General features: G+C 38.5%; 2 protein-coding genes across 11 annotated transcripts in view; one reads left to right on the forward strand and one right to left on the reverse strand.

Moving 5' to 3' along the window:
- NDUFA4 (NDUFA4 mitochondrial complex associated) overlaps nt 1-18,396 on the reverse strand; it is a 711,072-nt gene that overhangs the window by 24,852 nt on the left and 667,824 nt on the right. The gene's annotated exons all lie outside the window — the stretch shown is intronic.
- The window catches only part of PHF14 (PHD finger protein 14), a 200,367-nt gene continuing 195,811 nt past the window's right edge, over nt 13,841-18,396 (forward strand). For 6 of the 10 annotated variants that reach the window (XM_050783014.1, XM_050783016.1, XM_050783015.1 and 3 more), the window contains exons 1-2: nt 14,453-14,780; nt 15,492-15,602. In XM_050783014.1, the coding sequence (XP_050638971.1) occupies nt 14,468-14,780; nt 15,492-15,602 (424 nt within the window). In that variant the 5' untranslated portion in view covers nt 14,453-14,467. Of the gene's footprint in view, nt 13,972-14,452; nt 14,978-15,491; nt 15,603-18,396 lie in introns of those variants that run through there. The other 4 variants (XM_050783020.1, XM_050783022.1, XM_050783023.1 and 1 more) reach the window with 2 other exon arrangements.

Consider the following 18,396-nt stretch of genomic DNA (forward strand, 5'->3'; position numbering starts at 1 on the left):
AGAGATCTGTCTAATAAACAGCTATTGTAGCAAAAATTGAAGTACTCACTTCCCGCTTTTGTCTTTTCTCCATGCAGAACAAATACTGATGCCATCTCATGGTATTGTGTTTATTTAAAAACAAGTTATATTACAACATGGATGAGCCATGGAAACATGCTAAGTGAAATAAACCAGACACATAAGACCACTTAGTTTTTATTCCATTTAAATGAAATGTCTAGATAGGGAAATTCCTCAAGACAGAAAGTAGATTGGTGATTACCAAGGTCTATGTGTGGGGGAAATGAGGAGAAACTGCAAATGGATTTGGTGTTTCTTTTGAGGTTGATGTAAGTGTTCTGGAATTAGACAGTGGTGATGGTTGTACAACTTTTTTTCATATACTAAAAATCACTGAATTGTACACCATGAAAGGGTAAATTTTATGGTATATGAATTATATCTCAGTAAAGCTGTTATAAAAACTCAGCCCTGAGCCAAGCACCTTTAAAAAAAAAGCTCATCTTGTTGCTGCGTCTAGAGAGATGACTGACGGGCTAGGGCATAAAGGTGGAATGAAAATTTCGTTTTCATGGTACTCTTTGATGCATTAAAAATTTTTATACCATGTATACATATTATCTATAAAAATCAATTAGCTTAAAACATTTTTCAATATTATCCATTTGCTAAATATGTGGAAAGTGTTTACTCATACAATACCAAAGTCAATCCATGCTACCTAAATATTGAAGAAAATTCTGTAGTCAGTATTTTAACATAATTTGAAAAAGAGTTATCAACGAACTCTTTATTAGAAAATATTGAAATGATTTTAGAAGTTGCCAGCCATCCAGAGTTGCAGTTGAGAATTCTGATTCCTATTCCTTTTCTGTTTCCTAAATATCCCGACTTTTCTTTCTGGGAGTACTTATGATTTTCCTGAAGTTCAGAAATTTCAGCACATTGTTTTCTTGCTTTATCAATGCTGTTTTCTCTTGGATATCTCTGAAAATATGAACTACAGCAAGATAAAATGAGCCATTCTCCATAACGAAGGATTTATAATCTCTTTAAGCGATCGTAAATGATAGCTGTTTGGCCAGCTGCTTACTTCTGTAGTTTTGGTTCACTTTCTAGGGACGGGGTCTCATTTTGTCACCCAGACTGGAGTGCAGTGGTACCATTGCAGCTCACTGTAGCCTCAAACTCCTGGGCTCAAGTGACCTCACTTCAGTCTCCCTAGTAGCTTGGACTTCAGGTGTGCATCACCATGCCCTGCTAATTAAATTGTTTTTTCTTTTTTTGTAGAGACGGGGTCTCACTATGTTGCCCAGGGTTGCTGCTCATACTTGTGGATTGCCAGGTTAGCTCTGCAAGGTAAGAAGGAAATTCCTCTGGACAACGTAGGAGTCTTTTAAAAATGTGTATCAGTCAAAGTACAGCATAGTAGAAACTAAAACCACTCTGTTTTTTATCAGAAAAGATTTAGTAGATGGAGTTAGATATAAACTCAATAGGAGGCCTGGAAAAGAAGTTAAGGAGCTGCTTCCTGAATTTTGGCTCTAAGGCTACACAACTATATTTGCAATCCAGATGTCAGAAAGCTGATGCTGTTACCGTTTTTGTGGCTGCCCAAACCATAACCATCGAACAGCCACAACACTCATATCTAGACACTGGAACAAGTCAGCTGGTCACTCCATATTGGAACTCATGCCTATTGGAGTTTGTTTGTCCACATTTACACCTGCAGAAAGTTTGCTATTACCTCCCTCCTACTTTCTAAATATCACAGGATCCCTTGGGTGTTGCCTCATCAGATGGAAACCTCTATGGCCAGTGGCGAGGCAACTTAGCTTGAGTTTTGTTCATGCCTGCTGGGCTCATTCTGCCCATTCATCCTGGCAGGCTGCACTCAGCTCATGCTACTGGCTCAGATCCCATGCCCACTGAGGGTGAGCCAGGCAGAGTGGTGAGAGGTGAGTGAGTGAGTGAGTGTGGGGTCTGGCCACTGTGCATAGCCAGGCACACCAGCTGCTGCATGTAGGGTGGGCAGTTCCAGGTGCTGGCACAGGCACCGGCTCTGTGCGAGGCTGTAGCTGGACCAGGAGTACTGCAAGTGGCTTACGCTGTGGGCACCGGCATCTGGACGAGGGGAATGCAATGGTGCCCCAAGACTTGGAGATGCCAGCAATATCAGAGCCCCAAGGGTTGGGGAGGGCATGTTACAGATCTCTTGTTCCCGCCATCCATAGCACAGCAAGCCAGCCAGAAAAGTGGTGTTTCAGCCATTCAGTTAGTCCTGAGTTCTTGTCCCACATCCAGGAAGAATGAGGTTATGTAGACAACTGGAGGGTGAGCAAGGCAGAGAAGAGCTTTATTTATTTATTTTTAATTTTTATTTTTAAATATACATAGAGAATTTATTTGGGCCAAGCTTGCAGATTGCAATGCAGGAGCACAGATTCAAGTTGGCCTGAATATACTCCAACAAGCAGTAGTTACAAGTGGATTTTTAAAAAATTATTATTATACTTAAAGTTCTAGGGTACATGTGCACAATGTGCAGGTTTGTTACATAGGTATACATGTGCCATGGTGGTTTGCTGCACCCATCAACTCATCATTTACATTAGGTATTTCTCCCAACACTGTCCCTCCCCCAGACCCCCAACCCCCAACAGGCCCCAGTGTGAGATGTTCCCCACCCTGTGTCCATGTGTTCTCCTTGTTCAACTCCCACTTATGACTGAGAACATGTGGTGTTTGGTTTTCTGTCCTTGTGATAGTTTGTTGAGAATGATGGTTTCCAGCTTCATCCATGTCCCTGCAAAGGACATGAACACATCCTTTTTTATGACTGCACAGTATTCCATGGTGTATATGTGCCACATTTTCTTTATCCAGTCTATTATTGATGGACATTTGGGTTGGTTCCAAGTCTTTGCTATTGTGAATAGTGCCGCAGTAAACGCACTTGAGCATGTGTCTTTATAGAATGATTTATAAACCTTTGGGTATATACCCAGTAATGGGATGGCTGGGTCAAATGGTATTTCTAGTTCTAGATGCTTGAGGAATTGCCACACTGTCTTCGACAAGGGTTGAACTAATTTCTACTCTCACCCAACAGTATAAGAGCGTTCCTATTTCTCCACATCCTCTCCAGCATCTGTTGTTTCCTCACTTTTTTAATGATTGCCATTGTAACTGGTGTGAGGTGGTATCTCCTTGTGGTTTTGATTTGCATTTCTCTGATGGCCAGTGATGATGAGCATTTTTTCATGTGTCTGTTGGCTGCATAAATGTCTTCTTTGGAGAAGTGTCTGTTCATATCCTTTACCCACTTTTTGATGGGGTTGTTTGTTTTTTTCTTGTAAATTTGTTTAAGTTCTTTGTAGATTCTGGACATTAGCCCTTTGTCAGATGGAAAGATTGAGAAATTTTCTCCCATTTTGTAGGTTGCCTGTTCACTCTGATGATAGTTTCTTTTGCTGTGCAGAAGTTCTTTAGCTTAATTATATCACATTTGTCAATTTTGGCTTTTGTTGCCTTTGCTTTTGGTGTTTTAGTCATGAAGTCTTTGCCCATGCCTGAGTCATGAATGGTATTGCCCAGGTTTTCTTCTAAGGTTTTTATGGTTTTAGGTGTTACATTTAAGTCTTTAATCCATCTTGACTTAATTTTTGTGTAAGTGTAAGGATAGTTAATTTTTGTGTAAGTGTAAGGTTCAGTGTCAGCTTTCCACATATGGCTAGCCAGTTTTCCCAGCAACTTTTATTAAATAGGGAGTCCTTTTCCCATTGCTTGTTTTTGTCACGTTTGTCAAAGGTGTTATTTCTGAGGCCTCTGTTCTGTTCCATTGGTCTATATATCTGTTTGGGTACCAGTACCATGCTGTTTTGGTTACTGTAGGCTTGTAGTGTAGTTTGAAGTCAGGTAGCCATGATGCCTCCAGCTTTGTTCTTTTAGCTTAGGATTGTCTTGGCTATGCGGGCTCCTTTTTGGTTCCATATGAAGTTTAAAGTAGTTTTTTTTCCAATTCTGTGAAGAAAATCAGTGTCAGCTTTATGGGGATAGCATTGAATCTACAAATTACTTTGGGCAGTATGGCCATTTTCACGATATTGATTCTTCCTATCCATGAGCATGGAATGTTCTTCCATTTGTTTGTGTCCTCTTTTATTTTGTTGAGCAGTGGTTTGTAGTTCTCCATGAAGAGGTTCTTCACATCCCTTGTAAGTAGGATTCCTAGGTATTTTATTCTCTTTGTAGTAATTGTGAATGAGAGTTCACTTGTGATTTGGATCTCTGTTTTTCTGTTCTTGGTGTATAGGAATGCTTGTCATTTTTGCATCTTGATTTTGTATCTTGATTCTTTGCTGAAGTTGCTTGTCAGCTTAAGGAGATTTTGGGCTGAGACGATGAGGTTTTCTAAATACACAATCATGTCATCTGCAAAGAGGGGCAATTTGACTTCCTGTTTTCCTAATTGAATACCCTTTATTGTGTTCTCTTGCCTGATTGCCCTGGACAGAACTTTTAATACTATGTTGAACAGGAGAGGTGAGAGAAGGCATCCTTGTTTGTGCAGCTTTTCAAAGGGAATGCTTCCAGTTTTTGCCCATTCAGTATGATATTGGCTGTGGGTTTGTCATAAATGGCTTTTATTATTTTAAGATATGTTCCATCAATACCTAGTTTATTGAGAATTTTTAGCATGAAAGGCTGTTAAATTTTGTCAAAGGCCTTTTCTGTGTCTGTTGAGATAACCATGTGGGTTTTGTTGTTGGTTCTGTTTATGTGATGGATTATGTTTATTGATTTGTGTATGTTGAACCAGCCTTGCATCCCAGGGATGAAGCCAACTTCATCGTGGTGGATAAGCTTTTTGATGTGCTGCTGGATTCAGTTTGCCAGTATATTATTGAGGATTTTTGCATCAATGTTCATTTCGGATATTGGCCTGAAATTCTCTTTTTTTGTTGTCTCTCTGCCAAGCTTTGGTATCAGGATGACACTGGCCTCATAAAATAAGTTAAGGACGATTCCCTCTTTTTCTATTGATTGGAATGGTTTCAGAAGGAATGGCACCAACTCCTCTTTGTACCTCTGGTAGAATTTGGCTGTGAATCTGTCTGATCTTGGACTTTTTTTGGTTGGTAGTTTATTAATTATTGCGTCAATTTCAGAACCTATTATTGGTCTATTCAGAGATTCAACTTCTTCCTGGTTTAGTCTTGGGAGGGTGTATGTATCCAGGAATTTATCCATTTCTTCTAGATTTTCTAGTTTATTTGCATAGAGGTGTTTATAGTATTCTCTAATGGTAGTTTGTATTTCTGTGGGATCAGTGGTGATATCCCGTTTATAATTTTTTATTGCATCTGTTTGATTCTTTCCTCTTTTCTTCTTTATTAGTCTTGCTATCAATCAATCTATTTTGTTGATCTTTTAAAAAAAAACCATCTCCTGGATTCATTTATTTTTTTCTTGAAGGGTTTTTTATGTCTCTATCTCCTTGAGTTCTGCTCTGATCTTAGTTATTTCTTGTCTTCTGCTAGCTTATGAGTTTGTTTGCTCTTGCTTCTCTAGTTCTTTTAATTGTGATGTTAGGGTGTCAGTTTTAGATCTTTCCTGCTTTCTCTTATGGGCATTTTGGGCTACAAATTTCCCTCTACACACTGCTTTAAATGTGTCCCAGAAATTCTGGTACGTTGTGTCTTTGTTCTCATTGGTTTCAAAGAACAACTTTATTTCTGCCTTCATTTCATTATGTACCCAGTAGTCATTCAGGAGCAGGTTGTTCAGTCTTCATGTAGTTGTTTTGAGTGAGTTTCTTTATCCTGAGTTCTAATTTGATTGCACTGTGGTCTGAGAGACAGTTTATTGTGATTTCTGTTCTTTTACATTTGCTGAGGAGTGTTTTACTTCCAATTATGTGGTCAATTTTAGAGTAAGTGCAATGTGGTGCTGAGAAGAATGGATATTCTGTTGATATGGGGTGGAGAGTTCTGTAGATGTGTTTTAGGTTCACTTGGTCCAGAGCTAAGTTCAAGTCCTGGATATCCTTGTTAATTTTCTGTCTTGTTGATCTGTTTAGTATTGACAGTGGGTGTTAAAGTCTTCCATTATTATTCTGTGGGACTCTAAGTATCTTTGTAGGTCTCTAAGAACTTGCTTTATGAATCTGAGTGCTCCCATATTGGGTGCATATATATTTAGGATAGTTAGCTCTTCTTGTTGAATTGATCCCTTTACCACTATATGATGGCCTTCTTTGTCTCTTTTGATCTTTGTTGGTTTAAAGTCTGTCTTATCAGAGACCAGGATTGCAACTCCTGTTTTTTTTTTTTCTTTCCATTTGCTTGGTAGATCTTCCTCCATCCCTTTATTTTGAGACTATGTGTGTCTTTGCACCTGAGGTGGATCTGCTGAATACAGCACACTTATGGGTCTTGACTCTTTATCCAATTTTCCAGGCTGTGTCTTTTAATTGGGGCATTTAGCCCATTTACATTTTGGTTAATATCGTTATGTGTGGATTTGATCCTGTCATTATGATGCTAGCTAGTTATGTCACCTGTTAGTTGATGCAGTTTCTTCATACCATCGATGGTCTTTACATTTGGCATGTTTTTGCAGTGGTTTGTATTGGTTGTTCCTCTCCATGTTTAGTGCTTCCTTCAGGAGCTCTTGTAAGGCAGGCCTGGTGGTGACAAAATCTCTCAGCATTTGTTTGTCTGTAAAGAATTTTATTTCTCCTTCACTTATGAAGCTTAGTTTGGCTGGATATGAATTCTGGGTTGAAAATTCTTTTCTTTAAGAATGTTGACTATTGGCCCCTACTGTCTTCTGGCTTGTAAGGTTTCTGTTCAGAGGTCCACTCAGTCTGATGGGCTTCCCTTTGTGGGTAACCAGACCTTTCTCTCTGGCTGCCCTTAATATTTTTTTCTTCATTTCAATCTTGGTGAATCTGACAATTATGTGTCTTGGGGTTGCCCTTCTCAAGGAGTATCTTTGTGGCATTCTCTGTATTTCCTGAATTGGAATGTTGGCCTGCCTTGCTAGGTTGGGGAAGATCTCCCGAATAATATTCTGAAGAGTGTTTTTCCTAACTTGGTTCCATTCTCCCCATCACTCTCAGGTACACCAATCAAACGTAGATTTGATTTTTTCACATAGTTCTTCGAGGCTTTGTTCACTTCTTTTCACTCTTTTTCTCTAAACTTCTTTTCTCACTTCATTTTCCCTGGCTTGAAATTTGGGTCTCACTGGGGACCTACTCTTTCCCACGTAGGAACCTGTCTGCCTCCCACCACCATCAAAACTTCGAAAGCCCATCTTATTGGTGGAATCTAAATCATATCTATAATCCTAGTTTTAAGTGAGTTTAAGAAATGTAGTTTTTATTCTAACGTGATCTGTAATACAGAGGAAGAGGTGAGAATGAAAGTCACCTGCTAGTGGACAATATCTAACCCAATTTTATGCTTTGTCTACTCTGCAGCCAGATATATACCCTTCCATCCATAAACCTCCCCACAATAACAATAGCAATAAAACCACTACCACCAAACATAAGGTAACTCTTCCTAATATAAAAGAAAACACCGTCTCCTTCCATTTATAGGGATGCAGTGAAGGGATGCAATAGAGATGGGCATGGGGAGAATCAGTATCCCTTTGCAAAGTAATGAACTCAGGTGAGTCCATTCATTACAGTGTCTTCAACAAGGCAGGTAGCTTCACCAAGAAAGAAGGGTCTAATTCTACCTAAAAAAAATGAGGCTCTGATATTTTCAGGCTTGATTTTCAATTCTCAAGGTACCATTCTATCCCAATAAATATCCTAAATTCTTGCAAAGTTGCCTAAAACCTGCAACTTGTGTATTCAGATTTATCGATTATTAACAATATCAGTCCTATGATCACATGAGATGAAATTAATTTAGAGCAGTAGTTTTCATTGGAGGGGTGAGTGATGGTGGTGCCACTGTTTCTAGTAGTGATTTTGCTCCCCATTGGATATTTGGCAATGTATGTCCATTTTGGGTTGTCACAATTTGGGTTAGGGAGAGCTGTTAGTGGCATCTAGCGGATAGAGTCCAGAGGTACTGAGATATCCTACGATGCATAGGACAGCCTTCCTCAGCCTTTTGCCACAGGGTCAAAGAATTATCTGGCCCATCAATAATGACAAAGATAAGAAATCACAGAAGCTCTCTGTGTATTGGAAGAAGTTTTGAGTTAAGTAGTTCAAGTCAGCTGGATGTAGTGGCTCACACCTGTACCCCCAGCACTTTGAGAGGCTGAGGCAGGAGGATCACTTGAGCTCAGGAGTTCAAGTCCAGCCTTGGCAAGTAGCAAGGTCCCATGTCATATTTAGAAATTCTAAAAAAAGTTAAAACCCTGGGCTTGCCATCATTGTTCTGTAATTTTTCAAAGGCTGTCAGAACTGCCACCTTAGCCCACCCCAGTCCTTTTATTTCTTATTTCCATTTTAGTGTTCTATCATAACAAACAATTGATAGCAGATCTTGTGTTCAACAGGCACCTTATTTCAGGTGATGATATATGATAATTTAAGTAAGTGTATTACCACTGCATGTCTTGGACTACCAATATCTTATTTTCCACTGGTAATCAAGATATCATTGCCTTTTAATCCAAACTGGGTGAAATAATAAATATCAAATTTCCAGTGTTGAAGTTTTATTTCTTTATGTTTTGAACATCTTTATATACCAACTATTGTATCAGACAAAATTAGTTAGCAAATAGAAAACACTATATATATTTCATGCAGAAAAAAATTTTGGTATGTACACAATCATTTAAAGGACTGAAGGAGTGAAAGTCAGAGATTCAAGGAAATTTTCAGTTTCAAGATCATATAACTGTAGCTATGATCTAGAGGTCAGAAAATTAGTGCAGCTGTTTCTGCTACCCTCTCCACAACTGCTCCTCCGCCTTGCCCTTATACCTTTGAATGAAGCTAGTGAATATGGATTCTATTCTCATAGATGATTGAGCTTGTTTTGCTGCTGTTATATCTACACGAAGATGGCCTCTGCCTCCCTTACATTTTCTAAATATCAAAATGCCCATGGGATTCCTAATACATCTGAATTATGTAATTGTTTAAAGTTTTTCAAAATTTGGTTTCTCCAATGTTGTTAGTTTTATTTAAATATTTAATGATTCTTGATTGTCTATATATATTTGTGTTCATAGTATATAATATGTAGTGTTGGTGGCCAGAATTGATTTACTTTGTCCAAATAAGAAGCCCTTTTCACCCGGCAGACGTTAAATGCAAGTTTTCATTATAGGTATACTAGTTCTGATGGTTGTGTGTTTGTTTGTAGGGTGAATGAGGAAGTTGGTGGTATAGGGAGGTTACATGTGAATAGTCTCTTCTTTGCGATTTATGAGTAGTTTCTATGCTGGATTTTCCTATTTCAGCTATTAAGACAACTGAAAGTCAATTGGGTTACTATCAGTCTCCTTCCTATAAACCTGTTTTCCATTCGGTAATCTCTGAAGTTAGACTTCCCCCTTAGTAGAGCTGTACTTGAAGTTTTATTCAGGAGAGAAATGCTATTTTCAGTTCCTCTGGCAACAGAATTAATATGTAGTTCTTTTCCTTCTAATGAATTATCCAGCCTACTGTCCAAGTCTCAGCCCTTCTCACAACCCTCATTGTCTCTTGCCTAAGTATTATGCAGAGAATTTATTGGAAGAACTCACTTTAGTGATTCTTCTCTTTGATGATCATCACCTGGATGAATTTATTAGCTCCTTAGTCTGTTGCATTTTGTTGGCAATCTGGACCTACTTCCAGAACTGTCAAAATTCCTCCATAGCCCTCAAAAGTCTGCTGGTGACATTACTCTCAGGTTTACAGAAATGCTATGATTTTATGGATTTATTTCTATTTGTATATTTCTTCTGTGATTTCTGTGTATTTTGGGGAGGGTAGTGAGGTAATTCACATGTTCATTTTGTTCAATTAGTTGTGAACCAGCACTATTATCTTTAGATTTACAGCAAACTAAACTTTACTTTCTTGGCTTCTTAAAAAATTACTCAGGATCTGCAGTTTCTCTCTCAACAAAATAAGACAATTCAATTTTGTTTTTTTCATTTCTCGTATTTTACTTTCCCCAAGCACTCCATCTCTTTACCTCCTACCTCTTGGATTTGGTTACAATAATTTAGAATTATGTCCCCTCTAGTTTGCATATCCTTGCTTAATAAAACTGTATTAAATCCCACAATCTCAGTATCAGCAATTATTCACAATTTATTTTAACTTTTATTTTCTTTTTCTCTTACATCATTTTTTCTCTTACAACATTTTACATGTCCTCTCATTTCTTGGATTTAAAAGACTTTTTTCTTAGAGTAATTTTGGAAATAGGGTACACTGTTATCTGCTTCTCAAAACTTCAAGTAAGTAACCAGACAGGTTATTAATATTATTTCCAGATCTGGGTGATGAATCGGAGGCTCAATGTTGACTTTTTTAAGGTTACACAAATTCAGTGGCAAAGCCTAGACCCAAATTTGGATCTCCAGACTCTGAAGTTTGCTGTCTTTTGTATACATATTTGTTTCTTTTTCTTATAGTAGGTGTCCACGACAAGCTGTTTATTTTACTATCTTTTGTTGGAGTACTTTGAAAGACCATTTCTAAATACAGATCTCTGCTTTTCATAATTATTGCTGATGCTTGTGCAGTCATATTCAGTTTGCTTAGTTAGAATTGTGGACATTAAGAATATTATTTGGCAAAATCCTACATTGAGGCTGTTTGTGGTTGCTGTTTTTTGGAAACAATTATTATATAATTCTTCTTCTTTGTGTAGTCATACATAAATATCTTGAATTTGAATACCTGACAACTAGAATAAAAGAGAAACATGATGGATTACATAACATAAATATTCTGCTAAGAAGATGGCAGAGCATTAGGAGACTGAAAATTTTCTGAGTTAAGGCTGGGTGCAGTGGCTCACACTTGTAATCCCAGTACTTTGAGAGGTTGAGGTGGGTGATCAATTGAGGTCAGGAGTTGAAGTCCAGCCTGGCCAACATGGTGAAACCCTGTCTCTACTAAAAATATAAAAATTAGCCAGGGATGGTGGCAGGCATCTGTAATCCCACCTACTGGGGAGGCTAAGGCAGGAGAATCACTTTAACCTGGGAGACGGGAGTTGCAGTGAGCTGAGATTGCTGCCACTGCACACTCCAGCCTGGGCAACAAAGCGAGACTCCATCACCCCACCGCCCCCACAAAAAATTCTGAGTTAAGAATGCCAAAAGTAATTTATCATGTATGCCTTAAAGATGTTCAGAAGAATATTACTGGAGATGCCATTATAGCCAGTTTATAACCAATAAAGACAAATTCTTTATATGACATAAAAATGTAATTTCCTTTATAAATATAAATGGATGCAAAAATCAACAAAATACTAGCAAACTGAATCTAGCATCTATAACAAGATTTATACAACATGACTAAGTAGAATTTATACTACAAATGCAAGGTTGATTAAGCTAATAAAAATCAAGCAATATAATAATATACCACATTGAAAAAATAAAGCACAAAAATCACGTGATCATCTCAATAGACAGAGAAGGAGTATTTAATAAAATTTGAAGCTCTTTCATGATTTAAAAAATTGGCAAACTAGGAACAAAAAGAAAGTTCCTCCACCTGAAAAAGGGCATCTATGAAAAGCTATAGATAACATAAGACTAAGTGGAAGACTGAAAGCTTTCTTCCTAAAGTCAGAAACAAGACAAAGAAGTCTTGCTCTCACCAGATTTATTCAACAATGTTCCACAGGTTCTAGCCAGAGCAATTAGGCAAGAAAAAGAAATAACAGGCATTCACAAAAGGGAGGGAAAAGTTCAAGCCCCTTCATTTAATATCATTTCCTGGAAGTTGCATGTACTGTTTCTGCTGACATGCAATTGGCCAGAACTTAACTGAAAACTCCAACCAACATCAAGAAAGTTGGTATATTATGTCTTTATTCTTTGGAAACTTGTGCCCAGTTAAAATTTGGAGGTTCCATTTTTGAAGAAAAAGGAGACAATGGGTATTGGGAGACACCAGCAGTTCCTTCCATGTTTATTAAATGCAGGTCAAAAAAAGGAATTAGGTAATTTTTTTCCTTTCTTTTTACTTTTCTTCTTCCTTCCTTTTTCCTTCCCTCTCTTCCTTTCCTCCTTTTCTCCTTCTTTCCTTCTCTTACTTTCTTTCAATACATGAATTGCAAAAGATTACTAACCTAAATGCAATGTTGTCTTCTGGATTGGATCTTGGAACAGAAAAAAGGACATTAGTAGGAAAATTAGTGAAATATAAATAAAGTCTTTAGTCAACAAAACTGTACTCATGTCAGTTTCTTAGTTTTGATAAATGTATTATGGTTACATAAGATACTGATATTAGTGGTAGCTGGGTGAAGGATGTACAAAAACTCAGTATTATTATTGCACTTTTTGGTAAATCTGAAATTACTTCAAAATTAAAAGTTAAAAAAAGATGATTGCTGATATCCAATGGCCATGGGTTTGGAAAACTAGAAAGAATTCTTATCCACTCTTGGTGGTATATATATTAGTACAGACTTTTTTTTTTTGAGATGCAGTTTCACTCTTGTCACCCAGGAGTGCAGTAGCATGATCTCTGCTCACTGCAACCTCCACCTCCCAGGTTCAAATGATTTTCTTGCCTCAGCCTCCCAAGTAGCTGGAATTACAGGTTTGTGCCACCATGCTGGCTAATTTTTGTATTTTTGGTAGACATGGGGTTTCACCATGTTGGGCAGGCTGGTCTCGAACTCCCAACCTCAGGTGATCCACCTGCGTTGGCCTCCCAAAGTGCTGGGATTACAGGCGTGAGCCACCGTGCCCGGCAGTACAGACTGTTTTTCTAGAGCAACTAGGTGTTGTTTATTAAAGGTAAATGAATTAATACATTTTTATTCACAAAATCTCCTAGAAATTAGTTTTACATAAACACGAATGCCAGATTTTGAATTTCTCTTTTAGATAATTTAGCATAATTGCTTCAAATAAATCTAAAGGGCTATTGTCAAAGAGTGGAATATTTCAATTTATAATTTTATAGGTAAAACTGTCAGTCCATGATATGGTTGGTGTTTAAAGTAGAATGGAAGTGAAGTTCCCAGAATGGAGTTTTTAAAATAACCAAGTTCCTAGGATTTTAACTGGAAGAATAAATATCTGAAAGCCAGTGAGGAGTATTAAGGATGGGATGCCACTTCTTGCACCTTGAAAAAATGAAGTATGGAAGGATGAGTGGTTTTCATTTGAGAGGGCTGCAAGGTAACTTCCATTTCAGATGAGGAGGTAAAAGAATGATAATTGAAAAGGAAAAAAGTTTACTAAGTAGGTTATACATTTTGGAATAGAAGTTTCTATAGCACAATAGAAAAGTTTGAGTGGACACATAGCAATGATAGTTTGGGTGAGAGTGAGGCAGGAGAATAGGGTCTGGAGGCAGGGAACCTAAGGATGTTTCACGCCAACTTCCTAGAACTAAAATGAAAGGAAACCCTTAACTTTCCATGCCTAAGTAACAAAAGGACCAAAGGCTACTCCCTTTGCAAACCCCAAGTTTTTCTGCTGGGCAGATGGGAAATTGGCTGTCGGCAACAAATCAGACTGATTGCAGGGGAGGCTTCCTTTGCATAGAAGTATATCACTTTGTAACTTCACCCTGCCTCTGATTGATTGCTTTTTGCACCAGTGTTTGCACAGGAGCATGACCTTTGTAACTTCATTTCGGCCTCTGGTTGGCTGCTTTCTGCAACCAATCAGACTGATTGCGCGTTACTTTATTTACATGAAGTGAGCATGAAGTGGCCAACAGGAAGCTTCTAGAGGGTATTTGGACTCAACAGGATTCTGTATCCGGGCCCTTGAGCGGCTGCTCAGGTCGCTGTCGCACAGAGCATGCTTTCATTTTCAATAAATCCCTGCTTTTGTTCTTTTGTTGCTTCATTCTTTCTTTGCTTTGCTGGGCGTTTTGTCCAATTCTTTGTTAAAAACGCCAAGAACCTGGACAACTTGCAGTCACGACCCTCTACCGGTGACAATATTATTTAATTATTGGTAGTGGCTTAGGGTAGCAAACATCCCTTTGTGGAAAGTTTACTCCGTAAATCCTTAAAAAACAGATCAGAAACAAAAACTGGCCTCCCAGGGATTTGGACTCAGGAGCTGAATTAGGCGCGGACAGGGCGCAGCCTTAGGGGTTTATGGGCGGAGTTGCACTGGTTTGGCGGGCACCTCTGCTTCTGCTTGGCACTACTCGGCTCCTTGAGGCTCCCTGAGGCTCCCTGGAACGTGAGGCTCCGTGAGGCTCCCTGGGTTTCCACTCGGCTCTGTTCGGCTCCTGCTCCGGAAGGGTGCGCGGCGGCGAGTCCTGCGCATGCGCCCTCAACTCCTGCTGCTCTCAGGGCTGCGCTCAGCCTCGTGTTTTCACTTCCTTCTACTCAGAGCCGTATCCGGGTCGCTGCTTTCCCTATTGTCTGAGGCAGCCGGCCTCGAGCTGTGCAATTTCTGGGTTTTTTGTTGCTTGTGGTCCAGGCTAATAAAGTTTTTCTTTCTTTCTTTCTTTTTTTTTCTGGTTTTAACGGGAGAAATTAACTCCCCAGGGCCGCCGGGTTGGCTGCGCTGCCTGGGCCGGAGGTCTTCTCCGGCCAGGGAGCGCTGTGGGAAGGGGCTCGAGCGGCCAGGGCCAGGTGAGGCCGGGGGGGCGGGGGGTTAAGGGACCGCGGGGCTACTCTTGGGAGCGCCCCTGTCTGGCTGGCTGCGCGCCGGTTTTAAATAGCATCTTTCGGACTTGTCTTCGCGGCCCCAGTCCCCGACCTCGGCGCTGCCTGGGCTCCCGCAGCCTCTCCCTAAGTCTCCTCCAAACGACCACTTCACGGATTCCTTAGTAAGTGTGTCCAAGGCCTCTGCGGCGAGGGATCCATTTCAGCCATTCTAGATGTCAGGGCCGGTGGGAGCAGGGCAGGGGTGGGAGAACCCTGCGGGAAAGCTGGATTGGTGGACCCTGGCCCTCCATGGTCCGCGGGAGTGAAGCCTGCTTCTTTTATTCCCTGGGTTTTGCGTGTTTTATTGACTGTTACGATGTGTAAGTAGGGGATTACGAGTAAGGTGCAGAACCTACATCTCGAAAAGATGGGCAAGAGGGTCAGCTTCGATTTTAGCTGGCCTGAGTTGGCGTTGGCAGCATCAGGGCTGGAGCTGCCTCTGAAACTGTCCGTGGAGCTGTCCAGCCTTCCTCACCCCGCTTCTGCACCCCAACCTTCTCCTGACCTCTTTTGCTGAGAACTCAGTTAGACAAAAATTCCTTGCCCGAGGTCATCTTTGTGTTCTCTTAGCACCACAACTCTCCCCTGTGTTTGGTGTGATTATGAATGACAATGTAATTTTTTTTCTCTTAACAGTGGATCGCAGCTCCAAGAGGAGGCAGGTGAAGCCTTTGGCAGCTTCTCTGCTGGAAGCTCTTGATTATGATAGTTCAGATGACAGTGATTTTAAAGTTGGAGATGCCTCAGGTAAATATTTCCTTCTCTCTTCCCCTTTCCCAGCTTTCTGGAGTTAGGTTTATTTTTAGACTTTTTAAATCGGTTTTGATTAAAATGCCAATTTTAAGTGAAAGCACATAAACTTCATTTATTTTGTCCATTTGATTTCCCATTTTGCCTTTAGATACTGTCACTAGACCTATCGTTGCTTCTGTTTTCCTCAGAGATAATTAGCAGTCAGGGGAAGGACTTTTTCGTAAGATGCAAAAGGGTTTCTCTGTTTTACACCTTAAAATATATTTATGCTTATATTACAGAGGAAAAAACTGAAAGATATCCCAAAGTACAAAAGTATCCTGAGAGGTGTGTGGACCATTAATAGTCTCTGAGCAGGGTTCTTCTTTTTTCAGATCACTTGACATTCTCTTAGGGGAGTTTTGCTTTTTTTGTGTATTAGCTCTTTTGCTAGAATAAAATTAACCAGAGTAAGAGTTGCACTTTAAATTATAGTAGGTGCTGGACCTTGTGGATTGGGCCTTTCAGATATCTCTGAAGTGTAAGTCATGCATGCTTGCTTACTATATTTAGTAATTTAAAAAATTTTTTTTTTAAAGGTGGTGTATTCACGTTGTACTAAACTGGAAAACAGAAAAATATGGTTTTCCTTTGTATCTTCTGTTCAGTGTGCCTTATGTATATAATATATAGTTTCAATTGAAGGAATCTGAGAAACATAAAAATTATGTTTAAATATTTTATGGGAAAAATACTGATAAACATGAACAATAAAAATTATTTGTAATTTCACCTCTTTTGAAAATTTAAATAAAGTGAGATGAAAATTTAAATAAAGTGAGAAGTAAAAACCTTTCCAATTTCATCTCTTCAGCAGTTTTTATATCCTTCTAGAGAGTTTGCTGTGCTTAGTCACATCTCTCCTTCCTCTGGTTTTCCCTTGTCTTTTTCCTGCTAGGGATAGTAGGAAGGGATGAATGAAATTATATTACTGTTGCTACTTTTAGTAGCATCAACAGCAGAATTTGCATTGTGATTTGCTGATAACTTTTTGTTTGCATAATTAATCTCATTTAATTTTCACAGTAACTTAGTGAAGGAGATACTATTTTACAGGTAACAGGGGTATTGAGTTTAAAGAATTGGCATGAGGTCACTCAGGCAGTAACGGATCCAATGGATTTGACTTCAGAATTTAGTCTGTTTATCTGCTTGGATCCCAAGAGTTGATGGACGGAATCTTAAACAGAAACTCTGAATATTTGGTTACTAATTGAATTCATCCCCAGCAATCAAAAATTGATAAGTTTATCTTGATTAACTGTTTTTTTTATCCTTTGCTTCTCAGCTCTTTATCCCTCCTTTAGTTGGTTTGCTGATGTTTGGTATTTCCAAAGAAGGGAAGGGGAAGGGAAAGGAGGTAAAATTTAAATCTTAGTTCTCTTGGTAAAGACCTTGGCAGATAAGAATATTCCTGGCTAGGATGTAGTTTTGGTTTGTTATGGTTGTGGTTGTAAACTTTGACAAACATAGTTGGGTCTTGGAAGTTATGAATTCTTTGAATATTAGAACAATTCTAAAACATATTAAGTATTACATAATTATGTGACAATAAATCTTGACTTTGTGGACAATTTGTTTCTAAGGTTTGTTTATTGAGATGGAGTATTCATAGGTATCGCTTCTTTTTCAAGTGATAAAACAATCTGATACAAACAGAAAATACTTTCTCAAAATATTTTATGACATCGAGCTAAGTAGAGATTTCTGACCTTGTTAAATCCTAACTATAGTTGAAGACAACTGTTGTTTGTGAAAAATGATAGGATGAGTTTTGTTAGTTTGATATATCTATATATCCCTTAAACACACTAAAAATATTTACTTTCTGTTCCCTCTTGTAACATAATATCTAGTATGCTGTACTCATAATTTACCTTCCTGGCCCCCTGGGGAGCTTAAATTTGCGACCTGTGGTTTCAGGTCACAATTTTATATGTATAGTTCTTGGTATTTATTGTAAAAGGGAATTTAGAAGAAAATGATTGTATTTAAAATGATTAATAGTCAACAGAAATTGAATCATATTTTTGACTTGTTTTAGGTGCATCGATGCTCTGCATAGCTGAGATACTGGCTTACTCTAGATTACCATTGTTTTCCATTTGAATCTTTTCTGTGCCTGAGGTAGTATATATTTAATTGAAGTCTTATAGAGAATAAGACATTAGTCCTATCACTGGTTTTCAAACATGTTGAAGTTGTGGATTCCCAGCACTACTTATGAATAGGAGATTAAATTGGAAGTAGACAAACGGTAGCTAAACATCTGTCTGATCATGTTTTCTTTCAAAATAACTTCTAGAAATGACTTATTGAATGAACTACGAACTTCCTTAGAACTTAAAGTAGTTAGATTGGTTGGCCTTAATTTTGGCTAACTGGATTCTGTGGATCAATTTTTTCTTACCTTCATCTTGAAATCTGAAATTCTGACTATAAAACTTTTTATATTTCTGTTTGGTTTTAGGAATAAATATAGAAAACATTTGCAGATAAATGTAATTTAACTCTATCATAAAATAGAAACAAATCAACATTTGGTAAAGAGTGACCCACGAGTAAGATTGGCAAGTGATTACCAGCCTGTACCTTTAGAAAATTATGAAACTAAAGAGAGTTTATATTTTATTTTTAATGCAAAAGCACAAGAAGCTTCTCATTTTTGATTGAAAGCAATCAATAAAGTTTGAAATGAGTAAGTCCTAAAATAGGGTATGTATGTGTTAGAATTATGGTGATAACCACC

This window comes from Macaca thibetana, chromosome 3 (genome assembly GCF_024542745.1).
Source record: "Macaca thibetana thibetana isolate TM-01 chromosome 3, ASM2454274v1, whole genome shotgun sequence".
NCBI classification, from domain to species: domain Eukaryota; kingdom Metazoa; phylum Chordata; class Mammalia; order Primates; family Cercopithecidae; genus Macaca; species Macaca thibetana.